The 23,112-nt window shown below is 29.3% G+C and overlaps 1 protein-coding gene across 3 annotated transcripts in view; it reads left to right on the forward strand.

The window, feature by feature from the left end:
- The window catches only part of LOC107451037 (NADPH oxidase 4), a 43,369-nt gene that overhangs the window by 12,845 nt on the left and 7,412 nt on the right, over positions 1-23,112 (forward strand). For 2 of the 3 annotated variants that reach the window (XM_016067006.5, XM_087155330.1), the window contains exons 6-15: positions 3,839-3,866; positions 3,969-4,041; positions 8,368-8,448; positions 9,192-9,333; positions 13,422-13,586; positions 16,321-16,383; positions 17,673-17,733; positions 17,897-18,005; positions 21,100-21,219; positions 21,899-22,010. In XM_016067006.5, the coding sequence (XP_015922492.1) occupies positions 3,839-3,866; positions 3,969-4,041; positions 8,368-8,448; positions 9,192-9,333; positions 13,422-13,586; positions 16,321-16,383; positions 17,673-17,733; positions 17,897-18,005; positions 21,100-21,219; positions 21,899-22,010 (954 nt within the window). The remainder of the gene's footprint in view (positions 1-3,838; positions 3,867-3,968; positions 4,042-8,367; positions 8,449-9,191; positions 9,334-13,421; positions 13,587-16,320; positions 16,384-17,672; positions 17,734-17,896; positions 18,006-21,099; positions 21,220-21,898; positions 22,011-23,112) is intronic. The other variant, XM_016067007.5, reaches the window with a different exon arrangement.

Consider the following 23,112-nt stretch of genomic DNA (forward strand, 5'->3'; position numbering starts at 1 on the left):
TTCATGGCCGTCGTTAAAGGATGGTTTCTAAAGGGTATCTATCATACATATGTTTAGTTCAAAATAAGCTATTTTATTAACTATTTCGTATATAGTTAATATATCATGTATAGATTGAAATAAAGATTATATAGCCAAAACAAGCGAAATATTAAAAGTAAATATTTGTTATTTATTATGTAACCAATATAAATTAATTGAGCCATTTGTGAAACTTTCTTCTCATAAAATTATTTCTTCTTCCTCAAATTTCTTTATAACTTAAGGAAGAAACCACTTATGAATGAGTACTAGTTTTAAAATTGTTTGTTATAGTCGGATTATTGTGCTGACAAAAAAAGTATGGTTAAATTTTTAGTTTAATTTTTACCGAAGCGCTTTAGTAATGATCTTAGTAAAATTAACTGTAGAATATGTTTTCATAATATGCGATCAAATTTGGTGAATGGAATAAAATTTAATAATTTCCAAAGCACCTTAGATTATGACAAAAAGACATTTATTTGACTAAATTTACTTTTCATTTTTGCATTTTTTACTAAATGTGTTCTTATAAAGACTTTAATTTTTAAAACCAGAATTTCTAGTAAACCGGTATAACCATATGAACAGAAAAATTACCTAATGAACAGTTTAAATACCGAAAATTTTCTTTAATTAAGCAAAATGATGTTTTTTTTTCTTCTTTACCAAGTACTGTAATTTTACGAGAATTTTTTTCTCTGTTTGAATATTCATCTTATTTTTTCTGTCTTAAAATACTTTGCTAAGAATATCTTTCTTAAATGTTTCTTTTGCTTCTTTAATATTTCAAAATGGATTACAGAGCTGTTAAACGCATAACCTGAAATTTTTACTGACGCGTTAAATGTGAACACTTGGTCCACGGCAGACATTTATTGCAAAGTGCTCCGTGCTCACCAGACTTAAAATCATAATATTTCTTATGAGGACTTAGAAAGAATCTGCATTTTCAAAACGTGCTTGCTGTTCTTTTGGATATTTTTTTTAATAAATATGAAATCATATCAAATTTTTTTTCTCATTTTCAGTAAGAATAGACTCTTGCTTCAATTTTCATTTTAATATATTAATAATTCATGGAAGAGGTTGTGAGTTCGATCTCCTTCGGTTCGAGGACCTGTGAACAAAATAGTGACTAGTTCGTGCTAAATCTATCAGGGTCACAAAGTCCTACAAATTCCCATAACAAATCAATATCCAGGGGATACTTTATCGAAGATCGACCGCGCTCTGGTTAACCAAACCGAATTAACCAAATTTTTAGAAAAGGGGCATTTTTATATCAAAATTAATTCCCTAGTATTGCTTCTAGTAGGTATAGCCCCTTGTTGCAGCAGGAGATTATAAGTAATTTCCCTTATATAATGTCACAAAAAAAGATTTTTGCCTAGAAGGAAATCATAGTGTTTCTTACGTAAAACTCACGAACAGCTTGAAAAAGAGGCTCATCATTATACTGTTACAAACACTTTAAATACAAAGCTACTAATTGCATGTAGAAGAATAATGTAAAGTTCAAACATATGTTTTTCGCTATTAGGAAAATTGGATGTAATTCATTTGTTATAACCATCATTATTATAAAGTTAGTTTAATTCTAAAAATAATACTAATTTGTCAATGTTTCATTTTTTAATCTTTAAACACTCATTAAAATACCTGCATATAATATTTTTACCTATACAGTGTTCTGCTTATTTAATATTAATTCTATGAATTTCATATAGTCACCTACTAAAATTGTTTTTAAAGATAAAATTTTGTCTTTTTTTATTATATTTAAAGTCAAGTAACTATATACTGGCCAAAGTTATTTGCAATATTCTGTACTAATAATCTAAGATATTTTTTTAAAAACTATTGATAGTAAAATTATTATGTCATAAAACATAAAGCACTATAAATAAAAGTGCCTTATAAATGTTTTGTATTATATCCGAGATTCCATTCTACTTTATTCTAGACCAATCTACTTTATTCTGAATCTATTTAAAACAGCCCACTGTAAAAAAATGGATTCTCAAATATCATGAAATTTCCTTCGTTTTTGACGAAACCGTTCCCTGCCTTATGCTCAGAGCAGAAATTTCGTGTGACTAAATAACTAACGTCACTTCTTCAGGAAAACGAATTTTGTTAAATTTAAAGAGATATTTCATCACACTATTATTGAAAGGAAAAAATCCTGTAGTGCGCAATGTATCTAATTTTTCTAACAATTATTTTAACGCGGCACCATATAGGCGGCACTACACAAAAAAAGGACAGATAGAACAAGGATATTTATTACACCCACACATATTTTGTATTTTCTTATTTAACATTTTGAAGTTTTAAATGACTTAAAATCTTATATCTTACAATTCAAATTTCTTTTAAATATAATTTAAAAATTAAATAAATATTTAATAAAAATTAATTTTCATAATTTATCTTCGGACAAATGAATGTTATAATTGTCTGCAAAAGGCTTTTGATTTACGTAAAAATTACCGAGATACAAGGGGTGAACAAAATAATGGAAACACTTCGATGCGAACACATTTTTTGATCTTTCTCAAAAAATATTTAGAGAATCATTTTATAATTTAGAATTGTTCAATTTCTCATACATAATAATAAAGTTTAAAGCTTTTAGAGGTTTTAGGGACCTACAATAAATTATAAACAGAAAATAATGTTTTTGAACTACCTGCTCTCTAAGTATTTCTTGAGAAATATGTAAAAATGTAATAGTATAGAAGTATTTCCATTATTTTGTCCACCCCCTGTATGACAAACTATTCAAAAAGTAAAAAAAAAAAAAAAAAAAAACTTAAGGGCCAAAACTTTTATTCGCTCTTTTGGCTAAACTATTGGACCATATTTTGGTCCGTTATATTTTGATATTAAAAAATCAATTCTGTTTGTTGAAAAGAAAGTAGGTTTATTCAGAGAAAGAATGTTTTCGTGACTGATTCCATAACTTCTTTAATCGTTAATGTTACTAAGATAATTTGAGGTCAACCCTTTGAACCATAAAGTTCAGAGTTTAGTTCGTGAAAATCTGATCATTAGAAAAAATTTTATTCAGGGGATATTTTTTATTTACTTATTTATTTATTTTGGTTCACTGCACAAAAAAATTGGATTGTTTTTTACATGGAAAATACATATTTTATACTGCTAGAAACACTAAATTGATTCTTCTTTAAAATATTTTCTACTTCTAATTAATTTCATGTACAGGGTGTCTCAAAATCCATGCAAGCGGTAATCTTGATAGAAAACATAAGTTTTTAATTTAAAAAAAAAAAATGGGGTTTTTTTTTTATTTATTCATTAAATATACAGCATAAGATTACACTGTCGGATAAATTGCCTTCACGGATTTACTAACGCAAATCTACTTTTATATCGAAATTTTCAATGATAGTTGTCCATAAATGTGGCATATCGTGTTCAATTTTCTCCTTCCAGGCATGGTGGACTAGTTAGCATAAACCGTAGGCTTGGAAGAAAAAGACAAAAAAAGCGCTAATAGCATTAAATCGCATGATCTCTGCTGCCTATTCTGATTAATAAAATGAGGAACTACTCTGCCGGTTCATGATTTAACATTGTTCGACAATTCTTTCATGCAGAGCTCCATTTTTAATAAACCTGAACTTTCAGCTGTTACTTTCCCTTCTCTTTTTTGTTTTGATGATAAAATTTTATTACACAAATGACGCAATATCAAAATCATGTGTGAATTTTGGGACACCTTTTATAATGCATAAAAAACTTTTTAACCAATCCTTAATTTTTATCCTATGATTTTTCTCTTTGACAGGATCCGTTATCAATAATCCTACATTCAGGTTGGTTTAGGTTCTTTGTATATTTCTTTACTTTCAGCTTATGTAGCATCAGAATTATTATAGTCATTTTTTACTTCACCTTTTTCACTTCTAATTTTTCAGTTGCAGGATTGACAGGAATATTTATGATTATTACACTTTGCATTCTTTCATCGGCTTCTATGTCATATGTGAGGTAAATATAATAATTTTATTATTCCTTAACTTCTTTGTTCTTCGTTTAAATCTCACGTTTTTAACATTCCATTCAAAGTTCAAAGAAAATTGAAAAATTGTTTTCATGCACGGCAGTTTGAACTTTTCGAGAGAAATTGACCTTTTCTGCCTCTCTGAATAATGAGTATGCAAATCCAGTTGTTCTGTAATAAAATACGTAATATTATAAAAAGTATAGTTAGCCCGGCAACAATAGAACCATAACATTAAAACTAGCAGCTTCATGGTACAAAACAATCTTAATCTAAAAGATAAAGCCAAAAATTAATCTTACCCCACACAATGGTTGAAACTTGAAATTAGAATTTTAGACCTAATACTTTGTATTCGATTTTCATTATTTTTGTATTTATTATTTAAATTGTATTACATATATATATATATATATATATATATATATATATATATATATATATATATATATATATATATATATATATATATATATATATATATATATATATATATATATATATATATATATATATATATATATATATATATATATATATATATATATATATATATATATATATAAGAGAGGGAGAGCGTTCCACCGTAATCAACGCCCTTAATACGCATTTTCTGAGTTTTAAACTAAAATGAAAAAAAAAATTATAAATTAATGGTCGCAAATTAATATGTAGGCTGGAAAAAAGCGCTATCGGAATCTGATGAATCACTAGTTAGAAAGAGAGGATTAAAGACAACAAAACCTGTTTTATTACAAAAAGAAATTTAAAAAGTTTTCTAATAACCATCTTTCAACTCCTCACTATTTCCTTCAGCGGTTAATAAAGTTCTAATGTTTTGTTTTTCCCTTTTCTTTTTTTTACATCCCGCCTTCCTCTACAATGATTTTATTTTATTTTATTACCGTCGTTGAACAGCCGACCCAGTTTTTTGAGTTTACGACTACCTAATGTTCAACTCCGTAGCTTTGTAATTTTGAACCAAATTAAGAAGACAGGGGAACTCTCCTGGATCAAGTATTGGGAAAAATTTGCTTTCGTAGAGGACTTTTTGATGGAACTAACTCGCATTTGCGTTACATGGAGAGGAAAATCATGAAAAATTCTCACGGTTAGGCTGATGGCAAGGGGACTCTAACCCATGATTCGTCTACCACTGAGGATCTTTTACGTCAGTACTGTGGTCGGTGCAAGCCGGATGCGGAATACGTATCGACCAGCCATCGCTGGGAATCGAACCCGGTTCACATCATAGAAAGGCGAACGCTCTATACTCTGAGCCATCACAGCTCCTCTACAATAATTAGTCAGATTTACTTAGCGTATTTTTTTAAATTGAATTACACTGCTCAAAACAATTAAAGGATATTGAGGTTGTGTGTTGATCTTACACCTGGAGAATTGTTTGAATGATTGATACGTTATTGACAGATGTAGTTAGCTATATGAGATAAAAATGGAAATAATGTTTAGCAGAAAATAATGCGTTTTATTGAGCATTTGGGCACAAGAGGAAAAAAACGCAATTGTGCATATGAGAAAAATAAATTTAAAAAAAGGTGTTTCTCTAAAAGAAAATCGTTTTTAGTAGAGGGTATGGCTTCCCTGGACGGCCAGCAATGTTGAACACCTTTAAGGCATCCAGTCAATGAGGTTATTAATGAGGGACTAGGGTATTAAGCCCCACTCCTCCAGAAGAGCTTTTTCCAGTTCTTGGAGAGTTTGTGGAGGTGTCGCAAACATGCTCGATTGGGTTCATGTCCGGAAAACACGCAGACCAATCCATTCGTATGATTCCTTCTTCCAAAAGGAAATCTTTCACCAAGTTAGCACGATGTGCCCAGCAATTGTCGTCCGTTATCATGAAGTCATCTCCAATTGCTGCAGCGTAAGGGACTACAATAGGTCTCAGGATCTCATCCTTATATTGGCAACCCGTCAGAGCTCCATTTCGAATGATATAGAGATCGGTACGCCCATCAATGGAGATGCCAGCATAGACCCCACCGCCAAATCCTATACTTCCGTGCATGAACGCAGAATTGTTTCTAGTGCCGCGTTCCCCCCAGATGAAAATACGCCTACTATCAGGATGAGCAGGAAAAACCAATCTCGTCAGAGAAAAGAATACTACGCCATTCATTTCTCCTCTAGTTCACATGCTCTGTTGCCCACTCCCTGCGGGCGAGACGGTGCCTTGCTGTTAACGTGACACACACCATTGGTCGGTGAGCATATAGATCTACAGCTTAAAGGCAGTTTCGGACAGTTTGTGTCGAAACTGTGGTGCCAGTAGCCGTGCTAAGGTGTTGTTGAAGAAGAATGGCTTTCATATTTTGGTGTCTGCGAGCCGTTAGCCTAAAATACCTAAAATAGTGGTCTTCATTGGGCGTTGTTGCACGTCTACGATCTTGCCCTGATCTTTGGCCTGCATTTCCAGTCTCCTAAAAATGGTTCCAGATCCTGGAAATCATACTTGGTGAAACTCCAATTTCTCCGGCTTGTGTTTGGCTCCCCTCTAACCAGCCAACAACTCTCCAAGCTTTTGATTTGGTGAAATGACTTCATTGAAACATTGCACTCATCGAAACAACGCGCTTACTGAATGTCTATCATTCTTTTCGCTTTGTCTTACATTAAGTTAAAAGCCAGAACTAATTCGCTGCCACTGGAGTGTCGTCTTCGATGTAAAACTCAAGATTTGTATACTGCGAAGTCTGAAAATAAGAAAAATTTGTATTTGTGACTCTCTTCTTCCATTTTAAGCAACAACAATAAAATTGCTCTGATACCGTTCTTTTATACAAGGCTTACAATATCCTTTAATTATTTTGAGTAGTGTATTAATTTGAACTATTGTGTTCATTTTTTTACTTCATTCTTGGCAAAGATTCTAAAAAGAATTCAAATTGCAGTAGACCCTGCATATTAAAATTGCACCGTTTGCAATATACAATGAGCAAAAAATAACATTTCACAGTCTGAAAATACTTTTTTAAATAATGATCAGATCTTTTTTTTTTCGTATTAAAGGACAATTTTCATAGTTTAAGCGTTCATTATAGGTAATTTTGACAGAAAAATCTTGACAAAATTATAATCCCCCGTGTACGTTAAATTACATTTAGATAGTCTTCTTCTTCTTCCGTAATGCTAATGTAAACAAATTCTAACGTTTAACCTACGGTTTTCGAATAATTTTTATAAAACGTTTATTCTTTGATCACCGTTCAATTTAAATAGCGTATTTGAAATAGAATTAAAAGGAAAGCACCATCTTAAAAGAAACAAAAAATAATATGATGAAAACGGATACGTAGTCAAAAGAGCAGCAAACCAATTTTTTAATAGATTTTATTTTTCATAATACTAACACTGTGTAACATTTTTTATTTTTTTAGTTTTCTGTTGTCTGTTATTTTTTTAACATATCTTAGAATGTTTCCGTATTGCCGTTTTCAAATCTGCTATCGGATTTTCTTACAAAGCTATTTTTTGAAATGACATTTTTAATCGATTTTTTTGGGATAATGTGCAAGTTTTAAAACGTTATATATAACAGGGGATCACCTAAATTTTGCGACAAACTATTATGGCAGTTAAGAAACATTATTAGGATTAAAATTGCATAGGAACTCCTATCCGAAATAACGTCATACGCCGCTAGAGTGCTTCCCGATTATAAACTGTTTTTTCGTGTGTTTCTGAAGAGGTCATAATTGGGAAGCACCCCAGCTGTGGAAAATTACTTTTCCGGGCATAGATTCCTATGCAGTTTAATATTGATGATATTAAAGTCCCCTAAGAACTTCTCGTAATATTTATGCGATCCCTTGTTATATATAACATTTTTAAACTTGTATATTTCGACAAAAAATAAACTAAAAATGTCCTTTTAAAAAAATTTGAAGCTTTGGAGCAAAACTATTTTCAGATTTGAAATCCACGCTCCCGAATTAGGTAAAATCAAGTACAAATGCAACAAAAATTTTGTTCCCCAGTGAAATTTGTAAAAACCATTTCTAATTTTCTAACTAATTATTAACTACTTTTTTTTAACTTCGATTTATTTCGTATCACAAGCACTTATGGTTTTTCACATTTTAAAATAGTTTAAATGTTCAGCGTGACAGGCCGGCAACTTAGCAGATGTTTTGCTTCATCCTAGTGAATGTAGTATAAGAAAAAGAAATAAGATTAAAGATTTTTCTCAATACCTTACTTCCCTAATTATGACTATCAAGTGTAGGATTTATTACTAATTTAATTTCATTAATCCTTTAATTAAATTATTTTCAATCCTTTCCTTTCAGAAATGCAAGTTACGACCTATTTTGGTTCACTCATCATCTGTTTTTAATATTCCTGGTATTGCTTTTATGTCATCCATTGAGGTTAGTATCTGAATTTAAAACGTTCTATTAGATTTTAATTTTCATTTTAATTTTAGCTTTAACTATCCCTTTAATTTAAAGATATTTTTGGTAGCTGGGAAATAGTTGAGACATTTTATTCCTTGATTTTTTTTAACTATTTTTTTAAACATTTTTCTAAATTGAGGCTCTCGCTGCATATTTATAAGTTAAATTAAAATGCCCTTTAAGACAAAAACAAATGCAGAAACCAAAAACATATCTAAATGTACTACTATATCGCGAATATAGTGCTACAACTAAATAAATTAATATTTTTTGAGCTATATATACATCTCTTATGATTAGCTCTAAAAATATTATAATCTAACCTTTGAAATGCTTTAGATAATGCTAGATAAGTCTGAAATTAGCCAAGCATAAGTGGAATATTGTGGTAAATGTTAGAAATTAAACAAGTCAAAATATTAAATTAAGGCATTGATTTTTCAAATCCAATCTTTTAGAAATATCTAGTTACTATACCATACCCACAAAATATTTTTTAAAATATTACTGAAATAACAATGCTACGCATTTGAAATGAAAATGGGATTTCTACTTTAATTATTAGATAATTTATATTTCATAAATCATTCATCCATCAAAATTAATTTTTCATGAAGCTTTTCTTGTTAAAATTTATTCTGTATTTGTATCTCAAATAAATATTTTTAAAAAAATTTTAAACTCATATTTTACTTTTAAAATAATTCCTGTTGCAGCGGACAATTAAAAGAACAAACAAATCTTTTCTTGCATCAACCTGGCTGTAACATGAATAAAAATGGATCGAACTATATTTATTCAACATCCTCAAAAGTCTTTTGTACAGAAGATCCGATTTTTGCATCTCAGACATCTGTGGTATGATTTTTTTTTTAAATCAATGTTTATTCACATGACTATGTATGTTAAATCAGTAAAAATTTAACTCAAATGTACTTCTCAAGTTATAAAAGGGACCCCAAAGAGGTTCATCAGATTTTTAGTTATAAAAGTGATATCTTGGAATAGTAAAGTAGCTACAAATGGAGACAATATACAGCGCTACCTGGTGGTGAAATTCAAAGTTAACGTTTCTATCTGGAAAATGGTTTAAGATATAAGGAAAAGTGAATGACAAAGTTGTAGAACATCATCTATTTTGTACAAAAAACGATACCTTATAGATGATAAAAAAATGCTTAAAAGGCGCATTACTTATTTCGCGATGTATGACGTAAACAACTGGATCTCACAAGGTACCTTTAATTTCGTTATTCAAACTTCTCTTGAGCTTTGTAGTGTTCAAAAAATTAAAAAAAAACACTTTTATAATTTTTGTTCGCGTTCTGAAATTCCTTTTTAATGATCTCGGAAGCTAATTTAAAATTTGTTAATTTATTTATGCAGACGATATTTTAAGAAACAAAATCATTTCCAAAAATGTGCTTTGTCTGAATTAGCATACCTTTTTTTTATAGGAACTTAAATTTTAGATTCTCAAAATATGAAAAGGACCAGGAATATGGGAAATATGATCCCAATTTAGGCAGGAGAGTAGGCAAAAATTTTGACTTCTTAATATTAGTTTTGATTTTTGCGTATTTCGCGATATTTCTGAAATAATTTAATCGGATCAAAGGAATTTTGCACGCAGTTGTAAATCTCTTTTATTCAAGATAATTCATTGCAAAATATAAAATTAAAGACAAGTTATTATTTTTTACTATTTAATAACAGTGAAAACAGCGATACAAATTTTAATTTGAGTTTAAACTGCATAACTTTAAATGGCAAATTACAAAATTTTATCGAAATCAACCGAATAGTTTCTGAGTAACGAAATTTCTAAAAAAGACGTATATTGAAATTTTCATTTCTCAGAAACTGTTCAACTGATTCCATTCGAATGTTGGATTCTGTTGTTTAAAATTGTGTAAATATTTGTGTACCTTACAATTCTAACACTTTTCAACAGTTTTAAATAAAATAATATAAAATAAATATAATTTTTTCATACTTTTTATCGTTAAATTATCTTTGAATAAATGAGTTTTACAATTATATTCAAAATTATTTAGATTATTTTAAGCAGTTCTAAAGATATAGAAAAGAATAAATGCATTAAAATTGATATTAACATTAAGGGGCCCAAACATTTGGTTACTCTCCTGTCAAAATTATTGTGACCATACTTTTCAAATTGCAGATACCTCTCAAATTTTGAGAATGAAGAAATGATTCTTCTTGAAAAAATGCTTATTCGGAGAAACTGCGTTTTTGTCTCGTATTTCGTAACTTAAAATATAGTCTGATGTAAAAAAAATAGCATGCATAAGGTTGACTATTCTAACTATTGTAAGATTGCAACTAACTGCATGAGATTTCAATCATTAGATCCAAAGTTATTAAAGTGTTGCGTTTTTATTTTGCGCACAGTACATAGAAAATAAAGATATTTAGAGTTAACTCGTTTTTTATCCTATTTACACTGTAAAAAATTACGGATCAAATTGCATTATAAAATATCGGCACTTTGTGGGCATCATCTGTATCACCCATTTTACAGTAAAATTCATTTTTACTGTAAAATATTATATCGTAATTTTAATAGTAATGTTTACTTACTAAAAGTGATTCAGTGATTTTACGGTAAAAATTATGGCATTTTGTCATGACATAAAGACGCTTTTGAAGCATTCTTATCTCAACTCTACACATCAATTCGTATTAAATTGAAACTAAGTTTTTTACTTTTTTTTATTAGCTGAAACTAAGTATTTTACTTTGTTCCTTATCTCTCATACAATTTTCGACACATAAAAGTTAACCTTACAACTATCTACCAGGTGGCACTGTAAGCGGTTTCATCGTGTAGCGCATTGCCACTAACGATAATATTCACTGTTCGAAAGGTGAAAGAGTAGAATAAGGCTTCAATGGGCACTCTGTTTGGTCTGAATATTAAGTATCTTTTAACAAACATTATTCTTAAAGAGTTATAAACACTCGAGGATGCTACTCATTGTTCCCTGTTCGAAAGGTGAAAGTATTCGATTATGTTCGAAAGGTGAAAGGATAGAATAAGGCTGCAATGAGCACACTGTTGTGTTGAGTTTGAATTAAGTATCTTTTAACAAACATTATTCTGAAAGAGATCAATGGAAGATGCTACTCATTATTCACTGTTCGAAAGGTGAAATTGTTCGAAAGGTGAAAGGGTAGAATAAGGCTTTAATGCGCATACTTTTGAGTCAGAATTAAGTATCTTTTAACAAGCATTATTCTTAAAGAGTTCACTGGAAGATGCTACTCATTGTTCACTGTTCGAAAGGTGAAATTGTTCGATGATGTTCGAAAGGTGAAAGGGTAGAATTAGCCTGCAATGAGCACACTGTTGAGTCAGAATTAAGTATCTTTTAACAAACATTATTCTTAAAGAGTTCACTGGAAGATGCTCCTCATTGCTCACTGTTCGAAAGATGAAATTGTTGGATGATGTTCGACAGGTGAAAGGGTAGAATAAGGCTGCAATGACCACAATTTTGAGTCTGAATTAAGTATCTTTTAACAAACATTATTCTTAACGAGTACTCTTATAAACACTCGAAAACGCCACTCACTGTTAATTTTAAAATTTAGTTTTCACTGTCTAATGGCTGGTTGAAATCTGGCTGACCTAGTCTGGCTGGAGGTGGGAAGCTGTTTTCTCAATAAATAAGAATTATTTTTGTCTTAACTTTTGAACTAGTACCCATTTTACCCATTACCCATTTTAAATATTATCAGCCTTTTTTAAAAAGAAATTAGTTAGTTAATCAAATTCAAAATTTAATGTTGGATGTATTAAAATATATTGAGTTTTAATACTGGGCATTATCATTAACAAGGTGTATTATTTCATAGCGGTTGAATAATTTTCAGGAAATAAAAATCCAAGCATGGTATTTCAAGTTACTTAACTTGAAATACCATGCTTGGATTTCGTGACAATTTTCGTGACATTCGTGACAATTTAAATTTTTATTTCTCGAAAACTATTCAAATGAGTTCGGCTGCATTTTTTTTCCATTTAAATATTCTTGGAAAGGATATAAAGGTTTGTATAACTCACAAATCAACATTTTTGAGGATTATTTAAGTTAGCGAGAATTGATGGGAGGGCATAAAGATTAGTAAAAAGGAATGTTTTCTACTAATTTTTGTGTAATAAAAATATTTTTTGGAGAAGAAACTTTTATATGGTCACAAATATATGGTTTTGCTTCAAAAATAAAAAGGAACGCAAAGAGTAAAAACAATAATAAGAAGAAAATCTGACTTTCCACCTTTTTTTCTGATTAATATATTCGGGAATGCGACAATCCACCCCTTGCCATAACTCGAGCCTAAAAATTCAAATCTGTAAAAAAAAAGTTAATTTAAAAAAGTAATTTTTCTGTTGTTAAATTGTTAATGATGTAAAAATTCGGCTAATTGTGTTTCTACAGCATAAGTTTAAAAGAATTGTTTATTATTTTGCTCATTTATTTATTTTATACATAATTTGATTTATGAACATTAGATAACCTGAAAGCATTAATTGAAAGAGAAATATGATAAATAAAATACTGCAGTCTACGTTTTCAGATATTTCATAGAAGAAATTTTACATTATCGATCAAGCGACTATTTTCTTTCACATAATTTATTTTATTAACTATTTTGAATTTTGATCAAGATAAATAACATAATATACAAAAATAATTAAAAAAAATAATTACGTATTATTTGTTCCTAAATATATTGAGAAAAAGATGCCGTTTCTTAGACAATCACTCTATTTTTCATCTTTAATAATACAGTGTTCTTTTCTCAGACTGTTTTAATGAGGAATACAATTTATCGTTTGTTTTTAATTGTCAGTCTTAAAGTATAATAAAAAACTGCATAATTGACATAAATTTATTATTATTAATTACTCTTTTTAGACTTGGAAATGGATATTAGCTGGTTTGACAATTTACATTATTGATCTTAGTTTCCGTTTCTATAAGAGAAAAGACCCAGTACAGCTTTTGGATTTTCAAATTTATAAATGTGATATGATAAGCTTAAGTTTACAGAAAAGAGATTTTACGGCAAAACCAGGGCAGGTATGCAATATATTTTCGATTTTGAAATAATTTTCTGATTTCTATACTTAGTTTCTGAGATTTTTTTTTTCAATCCATTTTGATTATCTAGGACTGTTTTGCTGAAAGAGACCTAGTGTATAGTTGGCATGCTATAGTACATCTATTTTTTTTTCTCTGTAATTTTATAGAAAAATTTTACAGTGAACTGTAAACCATCCAGTCCCACACTATTAAGAGCGTAAAATCATTTCCAAGAAGAGTCACATCTGTTTCGAAGAAAAAAAAAGGATTCAATGCGATATTGAAGAGAATATTTTGTACTCATGCAGCTGTAAATTAAAGGTATAAGAGCTTGAGCTTAAAAAAGGAGGAAAAAAAGCACTAAAAATAATTTTGGAAATATATTCTCGCAAATATTGAAAAATAATCCCCATAACTACATTCCCAGTTATGAAATTTCAACAAAAAATACTTATTAAATTAAAAAAAATCTCCCTTGCCCTAAAATGGCTAAAGCTATTTGCCACACTTGCACCCTTGATACCATTAACTGTCCACTATAATTAAATGTTCCATCTCTTCCTTTTTTTTTAAATTTATTTTTCTAATTTTCATTCATTTTTGGATTATTCGATGTTGATATGTTTTGAGTTGGCAAGATTTTTAAAGAATGTGTTTTGTAATGAATATCTGATCTTATTTATTATAAATTTTACAAATAATGTGAAAGAATTAATTACCGTTTCTTTCAGAATTCTTTTCATTAAGAAACAAACGTAGTAAAAATATATATACAGTGTGTCCCAATTAAATCAATCCAACTTGATTTTTTGCCATAACTGGGTGCAAAGAAACCAATAAAAACCAAACATATGTATTTAGAAATTCCATACCTACAAGAAGTAACTTACAAGTAACTTACAACACATATTTACAAGAAGTAACTTACTTCCTGCTTCACCTGGGCAAGGGGAAAAACATCGAATAAATAAAAACGGAGGAAAAAAGTGTCCCATCACTCACATCAAAATAAAACCACTTCTTATTATAGCTATCATATCCGTCATGTTTATATATGACTTAAAATCTATGATTTTGTGTAACATTTACTGAACCCTGGAGGACATTAGCATCAATATTATCTCAGGTTTCAATGAAGTCAGCCTTCAATTCTGCCCGAAATTGAAACTACCATTTTTGCCGCATACAGACTTACTGTGAGTAGAGTCCTCACGTTTTCTTAGGGATATAGATTAAGTAAAAGAGGAAGACATTGAAGGCATCGATTCATTGAAGGCAAATATAAAACAAAATAATAAGTGGAAAAAAAGAGGAAATCTTCTCCAAATGGATGACAATGTTTAGATTTATAAATGCTATGGCCCTGGAAAGGTTTAATTTATGGTGACAAACTTAACGTGGCCTTTTCCCCAGGCTGCGTGAAGACTACCAATTACCAAAAATTCTAAAAGCTTATTTACTGGCATTTGAAGCATGAATTGTCCACCCAAATCAGATTTTCTAGTAAGAGAATGTCTTCAATTACGCTACAAAACCATCCAAGTAGAGATTTTGGGATAATAGGGTGCATGTCAGGAATGAATTGCGCTTTCTCATGACCTCAATTCTCCAGAAAGCGTGAGGGGTTATACGCTATTCTCAGTAATGCTGTATATTCAAAAACAGAAACAGTTTCAGTCTGTGGCAAGTTGAAGACTGCATTCATTTGAACTTGACATAATATTGATGTCATTGCCCTCCTGGTATTGGTAAATGGTTTGCAACGTAATATATTTTATGTAAGATGAAAAATATGGTGAATATTTTGGCCGAAATCTGTAGTGGCTTCATTTCGTTGGGGCATTTTTTCCCTCCTTCTTTCACTTACGTATTCTTCTGCCCGGGCGGAGCAGGAAGTGAGTTATTCCTAATAAATACGTGTTTAAGATATCGTTTTTCATAATATATACCGAAGAGCCATTACATTATGACCACCCTCCTAATAACATGTAGGGCCACCTTTAGCCCTCAAAACTGGGAGCACCCTCCGTGGCATTGATTCCACAAGGGGCTGATAGGTAGTCTGAGGTATCTGGTACCAAACGCTCACCAACTGGTCCTGCAATTCCCTCACATTGCGAGGGGGTAGCGTGGCAGCACGAATTTGGTTTTCCAAGTAGGACCACAAATGCTCTATTGGATTAAAGTCAGGTAAATTTGGGGATCAAGACATGACTTGAAAGTCACTGGAATGTTCCTCGAACCAATCCATGACGATTCGACCCATATGACATGGTACATTATTCTGTTGGTAAACACCATCTCCCGCAGGAAAAACTGTTGCCATGAATGATGGGTGAACCTGATCTGCAACTATGTTCAAGTAGCTTACAGACGACAGGGATTGTTCTATGAGGATTATGGATCCTTATGTGCCCCATGGAAGCATTGTTCCTGGGCGAGAAACCATGAAAACCTGGGCGAGCCCATTGTTATAGATAGAGGGTGGTCATAATGTAATGGCTCTTCTGTGTATATGTTTGGTTCGCATTGGTTTTCTTTGCGTCTAGTTATGGCAAAAAATCAAGATCGCTTTATTTAGTTAAAACACACGTATTACCTCAGTACCTCTGTCTGTTCTTAATTCCTATATCCTAATATTTTGCTTTACTTGTAAGATTTTAATTAAAACTTAAAATGTGTTTATTTACGTAACTTTAATTTTTCTTTTCATACGTCTTTTTATCTATAGTTTGTCTATCTTCAATGCTTGGAAATATCAGGATTAGAATGGCATCCTTTCAGCATTTCAAAAGTAATATGTAGTTTGTAGTTTTAAACGTCACCAATTTTCACAAATATTAAAGTTGAATTTAATGACAAATAGTAACATTTAAATTTGTAACAGTTATATTGTGATTCTATCGCTAATAAACTTACAGTTCGCGCAGAGGTTCTTATAAAACTTATTTTACAAAAAATTTACCCTTGAAAAGGGATTCAAGATTCTAATTTATTCTGAAGCAACATTTTATGATATTATTGCTATATTGATGTCAAAAAAAGTTAAAATAAGCAAAATATTTCGAATTTTACGTATTTTTTAAATATTTTTTATTTTTTAATTTAAATATATTTTTAAAAAAATTTGCATAATTTTGAAGAATCTAATTTTACACGCCAAAATACAAAATTTGAATAAAATCCGTCAAATAGTTCCTGAAAAATGGAATTCAAATATATGTCTTTTTTAAAATTCAATTTTTTAGGAACTGTACGACCGATTTCGTTCACATTTTGTGGTTTGACATATAAAATTAAGTTCTTTAAAATTATGTAAAATATTGTATGCCTCACAATTCAAAATATTTTCGACTATGATTATATAAAATAATAAAAAACAGCAAATATTTATTAAAACATTTTTTATTAAATTATCTTTGGATAAACGAATTATATAATTGTGCACTAAAATTTTCAATTAGCTTACAAAATTCTCGAGATATACGAGATATAATACGTAAAAAGTAAAATTAACATTGAGGGGTCAAAACTCTGGACTGCTCTCATGACCAAACTATAGGTTAACTAAAGGTTCATTAAAAACGGTTTGTTTATTCAGGGAAAGTGAGCTGGAGTCTAATTTCGTAAATAAAAATATTGTCTGCACTAATTATTTAGCGTATTTGAAATCACACTCTCAAACCATTAAGATTAAGTCCTAAAACGTAAAGATCCGATCGTTAGATCAAAAATTATTTAGGATAGTCAGTTTATATATTTGCGCACTCTACACTATTTTATTATTGTTCTAATTGAATTCCAAGTTAACGTTTTTGAAAAAGGCTATTAGCTTTCTTTAAGTAACTTGAACATATAATTAATCAAGAAAGGAAGAAAACTCTTTCAATAATAAAAATTAAGTAAGTGCTATTTCAAATTTTGAAAATGGGCATGTGGACTACTAATTAGACAATTTGTCACTAAAATAATGAAAAAAGCATTAAACTACCATTAGTTGACTTCTTTGTCTGCTTTGTCTTATTTCATATGAAAAATTCAAAATTTTAATTACGTGGGAAGTAAAAATGAAATCTTTTTCAGTGCCCTTCACTTGAGGATACTTCATTTACCCTTCATCTTCGAACTCATGGTGATTGGGCTGGTAAGTATCGTATTAAAACTATATTTTAAGATCCACAAAAACTGCACAGACTCTAGTAAAAATCAAATTATAAGTACTTATAAAATTTGCATTAATAGCATGTAACCACTTGTATGTACTAAGGCTGTAAACTCCTCAAGTCGTAAACATATTTTTCTTTCAGATAAACTAAGACATCATTTATTTTGTGTCGCCAGTAAAATTACTGGAAAAAAATACGCATTCAACAAAATCAGATTAAAGGACACAGATTTAGTTTCATTAAATTGCAAGTAAGTGATACTATTCCTGGAAATTATTTTAAGTGTTGTTTTTTTGAAATGTCCGTGCAATTTTAAAGCATCTCCTTATTTTTAAATCCAATAAATAAACCTGAATTAAAAGAAACCCCAATACTTTATGCTAAATGCACTTAATTTTTCAGATTATTTTACTTATTTACTCTCACATTTTTAATAAAACTTCGGTAACTAAACGTACTAGTATGTATTTTTATTTATCTTTATGTAAGGTGTATATAAATAATTACAGCACGAAAAAAATTGGGTAAATTGTTTACCCGAAAAAAAAGTCACTACTCTTAATATCCATTATATCCCCCATGTTTGGATATGACTTGAAATGTACGTTTGTACCGTTTACCAGTTCCTGGCGGATAGTATTATCAATAAACTGTCTGTCCTTGTCCTACTAAAAGCAATTTGCGTTATAAAAGAATGAAAGAGTAGCTCATATTAAAATCTATCCACAAGTTAAAAATTGAAGAAGAAAAAAATATTTTTTTTTTCGTCTCAGAGGGGTTTCTATTGTCATCATAGCATGAGAAAAGAGGGGGATTTATTTTCCAAAGCACAACAAGGTGAATCCTCATTAACGGAGGTGAAAGATTTCGGCTATCTTCATAAACTTTACAATTAGCTTTTCAATTAGATTTGTAATTTTCTATGGTGTGAGAAATTAGATGCATCAATAAAATCTATAGCATATTATTTATTTATTTTATTTATTTATTCATTTATTTATTTAATTAATTATTTATTTATTATTATTTACCATTTATTATTATTCATTATTTATTATTATTTATTATTATTTATTATCTGTTCATTTATTTATATACACTATCGGTCAAAAGTTTGCGAAAATTTTGAAATCTGCAAAAAAAAGGTCTAAGTTCAAGTGCTCATAGAACTGCGAAAAATCATTCAAATTGCATGAAAATTTGGTATGTTCTAAAGTGAACCCTCTACAGTTAGTTACATATGATCAAATTGCAATACTTTGTTTTTTGCGAACTGAATCCAGCTTTTCATCATGGGTTGTTTTTATGGGGAAAAAAGTTGTTAAGTTTGAACACTTGCCAAACTTGCAAACTTGTACTTTCTGTTAATAGAAAATAGTTATTTGAGCCGTTCTATGTAAGCCCTCAAAATTTCAGATCGATTTGATTTTTTTTGACGAAGTTATAGAATTTTGAAAAACATGTGTATTTTTCTCGATTTTTGAGCATTCCACATATGCGGTCTTTTGGTCTATGCATCTTCTACCAAAAAACTTTTTAATTTTAATGCTTCCTATATTTTCAAATAATTAATATTGATTATAAAACAAATATCCTTATTCATTATTGTAATTATTGTTATTACAAAGAATTTATTATGAATATAATTAAAACAATATCTCAGGGATGTCACATTTCATCGAAAATTTGTTTGTTCTTGCAAACGATGCTCTGATATTTCGAATCGAAATCAGTTATGGAACATCTTACAACAGGAATGGAACTCTATATCACTTGAAGTGATTAATGGATGGTTAGAATGAAAGCCGCGCATATGTAAGGCTATAATAAAAGCAAAAGGTGGATGGTTCGAGGAATCTAAGATTTAAATGTTAATTTATTTAATTACAAAATACGAATAAGAATATGTTAAATATTTGACCTGTTGTAAATAAAATAGTTTAGTAAAAATGCAAATTTTTAATACTATTGTTATTTTTTTTTAGAATTGTTTATGTAATTTTTGTTATAACTTTTTATTTTAATTTAATGTAAAGTAAAAATATCACAACAAAACTAATACATAAAAGCAATAAATATAAACAATAATAATTACAATAAATGAGAGTATTTGTTTTATAATAAATATTAATTATTTGAAAATATAGAAAACATTAAAATTAAAAAGCTCTTTGGTAGAAGATGTATAGATCAAAAGACCGCATATGTGGAATGCTCAAAAATCGAGAAAAGTACACATGTTTTTCAAAATTCTATGACTTCGTCAAAAAAAATCGAATCGATCTGAAATTTTGAGGGCTTACATATAACGGTTCAAATAACTATTTTCTATTAACAGAAAGTACGGAAAATTTTTTTGCAAGTTTGGCAAGTGTTCAAACTTTAGAAATTTTTTCACTATAAAAACAATCCGTGATGAAAAGCTGGATTCAGTTCGCAAAAACAGAGTATTGCAATCTGATCATATGTAACTAAATGTAGAGGGTTCACTTTAGAACATATCAAATTCTCATGCAATTTGAATGATTTTTTACAGTTCTATGAACATTTGAATTTAGACCTTTTCTTTGTAGATTTCAAAATTTTCGCAAACTTTTGACCGGTAGTGTATCAGTTATTAATTTCAGCTTTTTAACTTACATTTTTAAGATGATGTTCGGTAAGAACAAAGAGAAAACTAAGCGATGAAAATACATTTAGGATATTATACTATTGCTATACGGAGACGCAATATAAAAATGACGCAGCATTTTGATCAATATACAAAAATATCCGATTTAAGAAAAATCCCGAAAATAAATGCTTTATTACATTTGAATTACAAAAATTAAACCGTTTTTGAGACATAGATGCAAATTTTTCGTTGTATGCCTATGTTACTGTGAATGACCGAAATTTGTGGTTGTTGACTTCCACCAGTAAATGTTGACAATCACATAGTCGTTTTGGTAAATGTCAGAAATATATTCTAGTTAATAAGACTTTATAAGAATTGTTAAGTGCCTCTGAATAAATATAATAATATCAACGAATAAATTAATATCAAAGTGGATATTTCGGACATTCACCAAAGCGACTATGAGATTGTTGACATTCACCGGTGAAAGTTGACATTCCTTTGATGTCTGTCATTCAAGGTAACACCTATACGTCCTTCAAAAATAAATAGTTTTTTTTACCCCATGAACTACAGTTCTACATGTAGTGAAAATTCACTCAATTATTTAATTTGAGGATAAATTCATAAACATTCAAAAATTTAATTAATTCTTGTATTTTCAATCTGTTGTAAAATTGCTTCCTTATTGTTATTGTTTTGAAACTAAATTAATCAATTGTTACAGATTTTTTATTGATGGACCCTATAGCAGCAGCTTTGAAGAAGTTTTACATTATTCTGTGAGCATTTGCGTTGCAGGTGGTATAGGATTTACACCTTTTGCTTCTGTATTAAGTTATTTAAGGTTCGTTTATGAAAAGAGCATTTTTAAATAAGTTTTATTATGAGAAATTATTAAAGCTCGAAAACGTTTCATTTGTTTAAATTATTGAGTATTTATATCTTTAAATATTTGGAAACAAAAACTAGTGATATTCATTTATTTTAATTTATTTATTTACTTCTTTTTATTTTCATTTATTTATTTACTTCCTTTTATTTTCATTTATTTATTTATTGTTTAAGTGTTTAAATTAAGTTGCTTATTTCAAATGTAACATTCTTATACTATTCAATTATATTTATGTTGTTTTTTTTAACATGTAAATCTTTTCTTTACGTTTTTGATAATATCTGAAGTTTCCTTTTCTTTTTTCTTCTTTTTATCTTTGTAGCTAAATTAAAAATATCAAATAAAATATTTAAAAAAAAATTGAAAAATAACAAATCCCCCAGAAATGTAAATCGTGCAAACTTGTTAAAGAATTAATTTTCGATAAAATAAAAAAAATATTCCTGTAGTATCTTACAGCTTTGAAACACTTAAATTTTCAACTTAGGCAAATTTAAACTATTCAACACTAGAAAAGTTTATAAAATTTACTCCATTTCTATTTAATTTTACATTTTTTTTATAACCGAAATAACACATTTTTGCTTTTAATTGTATCTTTAATAATTATAATTTCTTTATATCCTTGCAGAATTGATGTGAAAAGCTTAGAAAAAACCAAACGGCTGCATTTTTTCTGGGTTTGTAGAGACCTTGAATTATATAAATGCTTTTCAACCCTCTTATATGAAACATTTGAACAAGTATGCTTTTTTTATTTTTTGTATTACTTTGAATGTTTAGTACTATTTAAAGTTATCCAAATAACTATTTAAAACTAATTATTCAATAATGTAGTTAACTTAAGCAATTTAATTGAGTCTGGCTTACTTCTTCATCTTTTATAGGTTATTTATATTTATTTATTTAATTTTATCATTATTGATAAAGTGTTTGTCTATATAGTATATTTGTGACGGTAAACGGTTCCATTTATATCCTCGTTATTTTAAGTCCCAACACGGGTAAAAAGATAATTCTTTGGTCAATATTGATTTCATGGGTGTAGTGTATCAACCACTACAAAAATACAATCCCAATTCACTAGTATATAAGACATGTTAACTCCATTCTATGTCGGGGTACCTTTATATAGACGAAGGTTGACATAGTCGATAACAGCTCACCCCTCACAATGGGAGGCGAAAAAAGTCGTATTTTTAAAATCCGATTACATAGGAATTGTTTGATCGATTTCACTCAAATTTTGTATTTTGCCATGTGAAATTACATTCCTTAAAATGATCTAAAAAATTGCATACATAACAGTTCAAACTTTTTAGATTATTATTAAATAAAATAATGAAAATTAATAAATACTTTTGTATGGAATTATCTTTGGATTAAAAAAATTATAATTCTGTACAAAAAATTTCCAACTCGTTTAAAAACGTGCAGAGATAAGGCGAAATACTCCTAAAGTAAAATTAACATTAAGGGACCCAAACTTTGGACCGTTCTCCTGATCAAACTATGGAGACCATATTTCCCAGATTTGAGCTACCTCCTATATTTTAGGAGTCAGAAATCCGACTCCGTCGAAAAAAAAGGCATGTTTATTCAGAGAAAGTCCATTTTTGTGTCTTATTTCTTAACTTAAAACATTGTCTATTCTAATTAATTAGCATATTTGTGATCACCCCCTCGAATCATTAGGATTGATTCCTAAAACGTGAAGATCCGATCATTAGATCGAAAGTTATTCATGCTGGACTGTTTTTTTATTTTGCGCCTTATACAACTGGGTATCTCTTATGTCAGTAATGTGATGAAAGTTAGGCCAAGATTAGTGTTCGAGCCTGCACT

Source organism: Parasteatoda tepidariorum, chromosome 11 (genome assembly GCF_982258835.1).
Source record: "Parasteatoda tepidariorum strain Cologne lab strain chromosome 11, Ptep-v5.0, whole genome shotgun sequence".
In the NCBI taxonomy this organism is placed as follows: domain Eukaryota; kingdom Metazoa; phylum Arthropoda; class Arachnida; order Araneae; family Theridiidae; genus Parasteatoda; species Parasteatoda tepidariorum.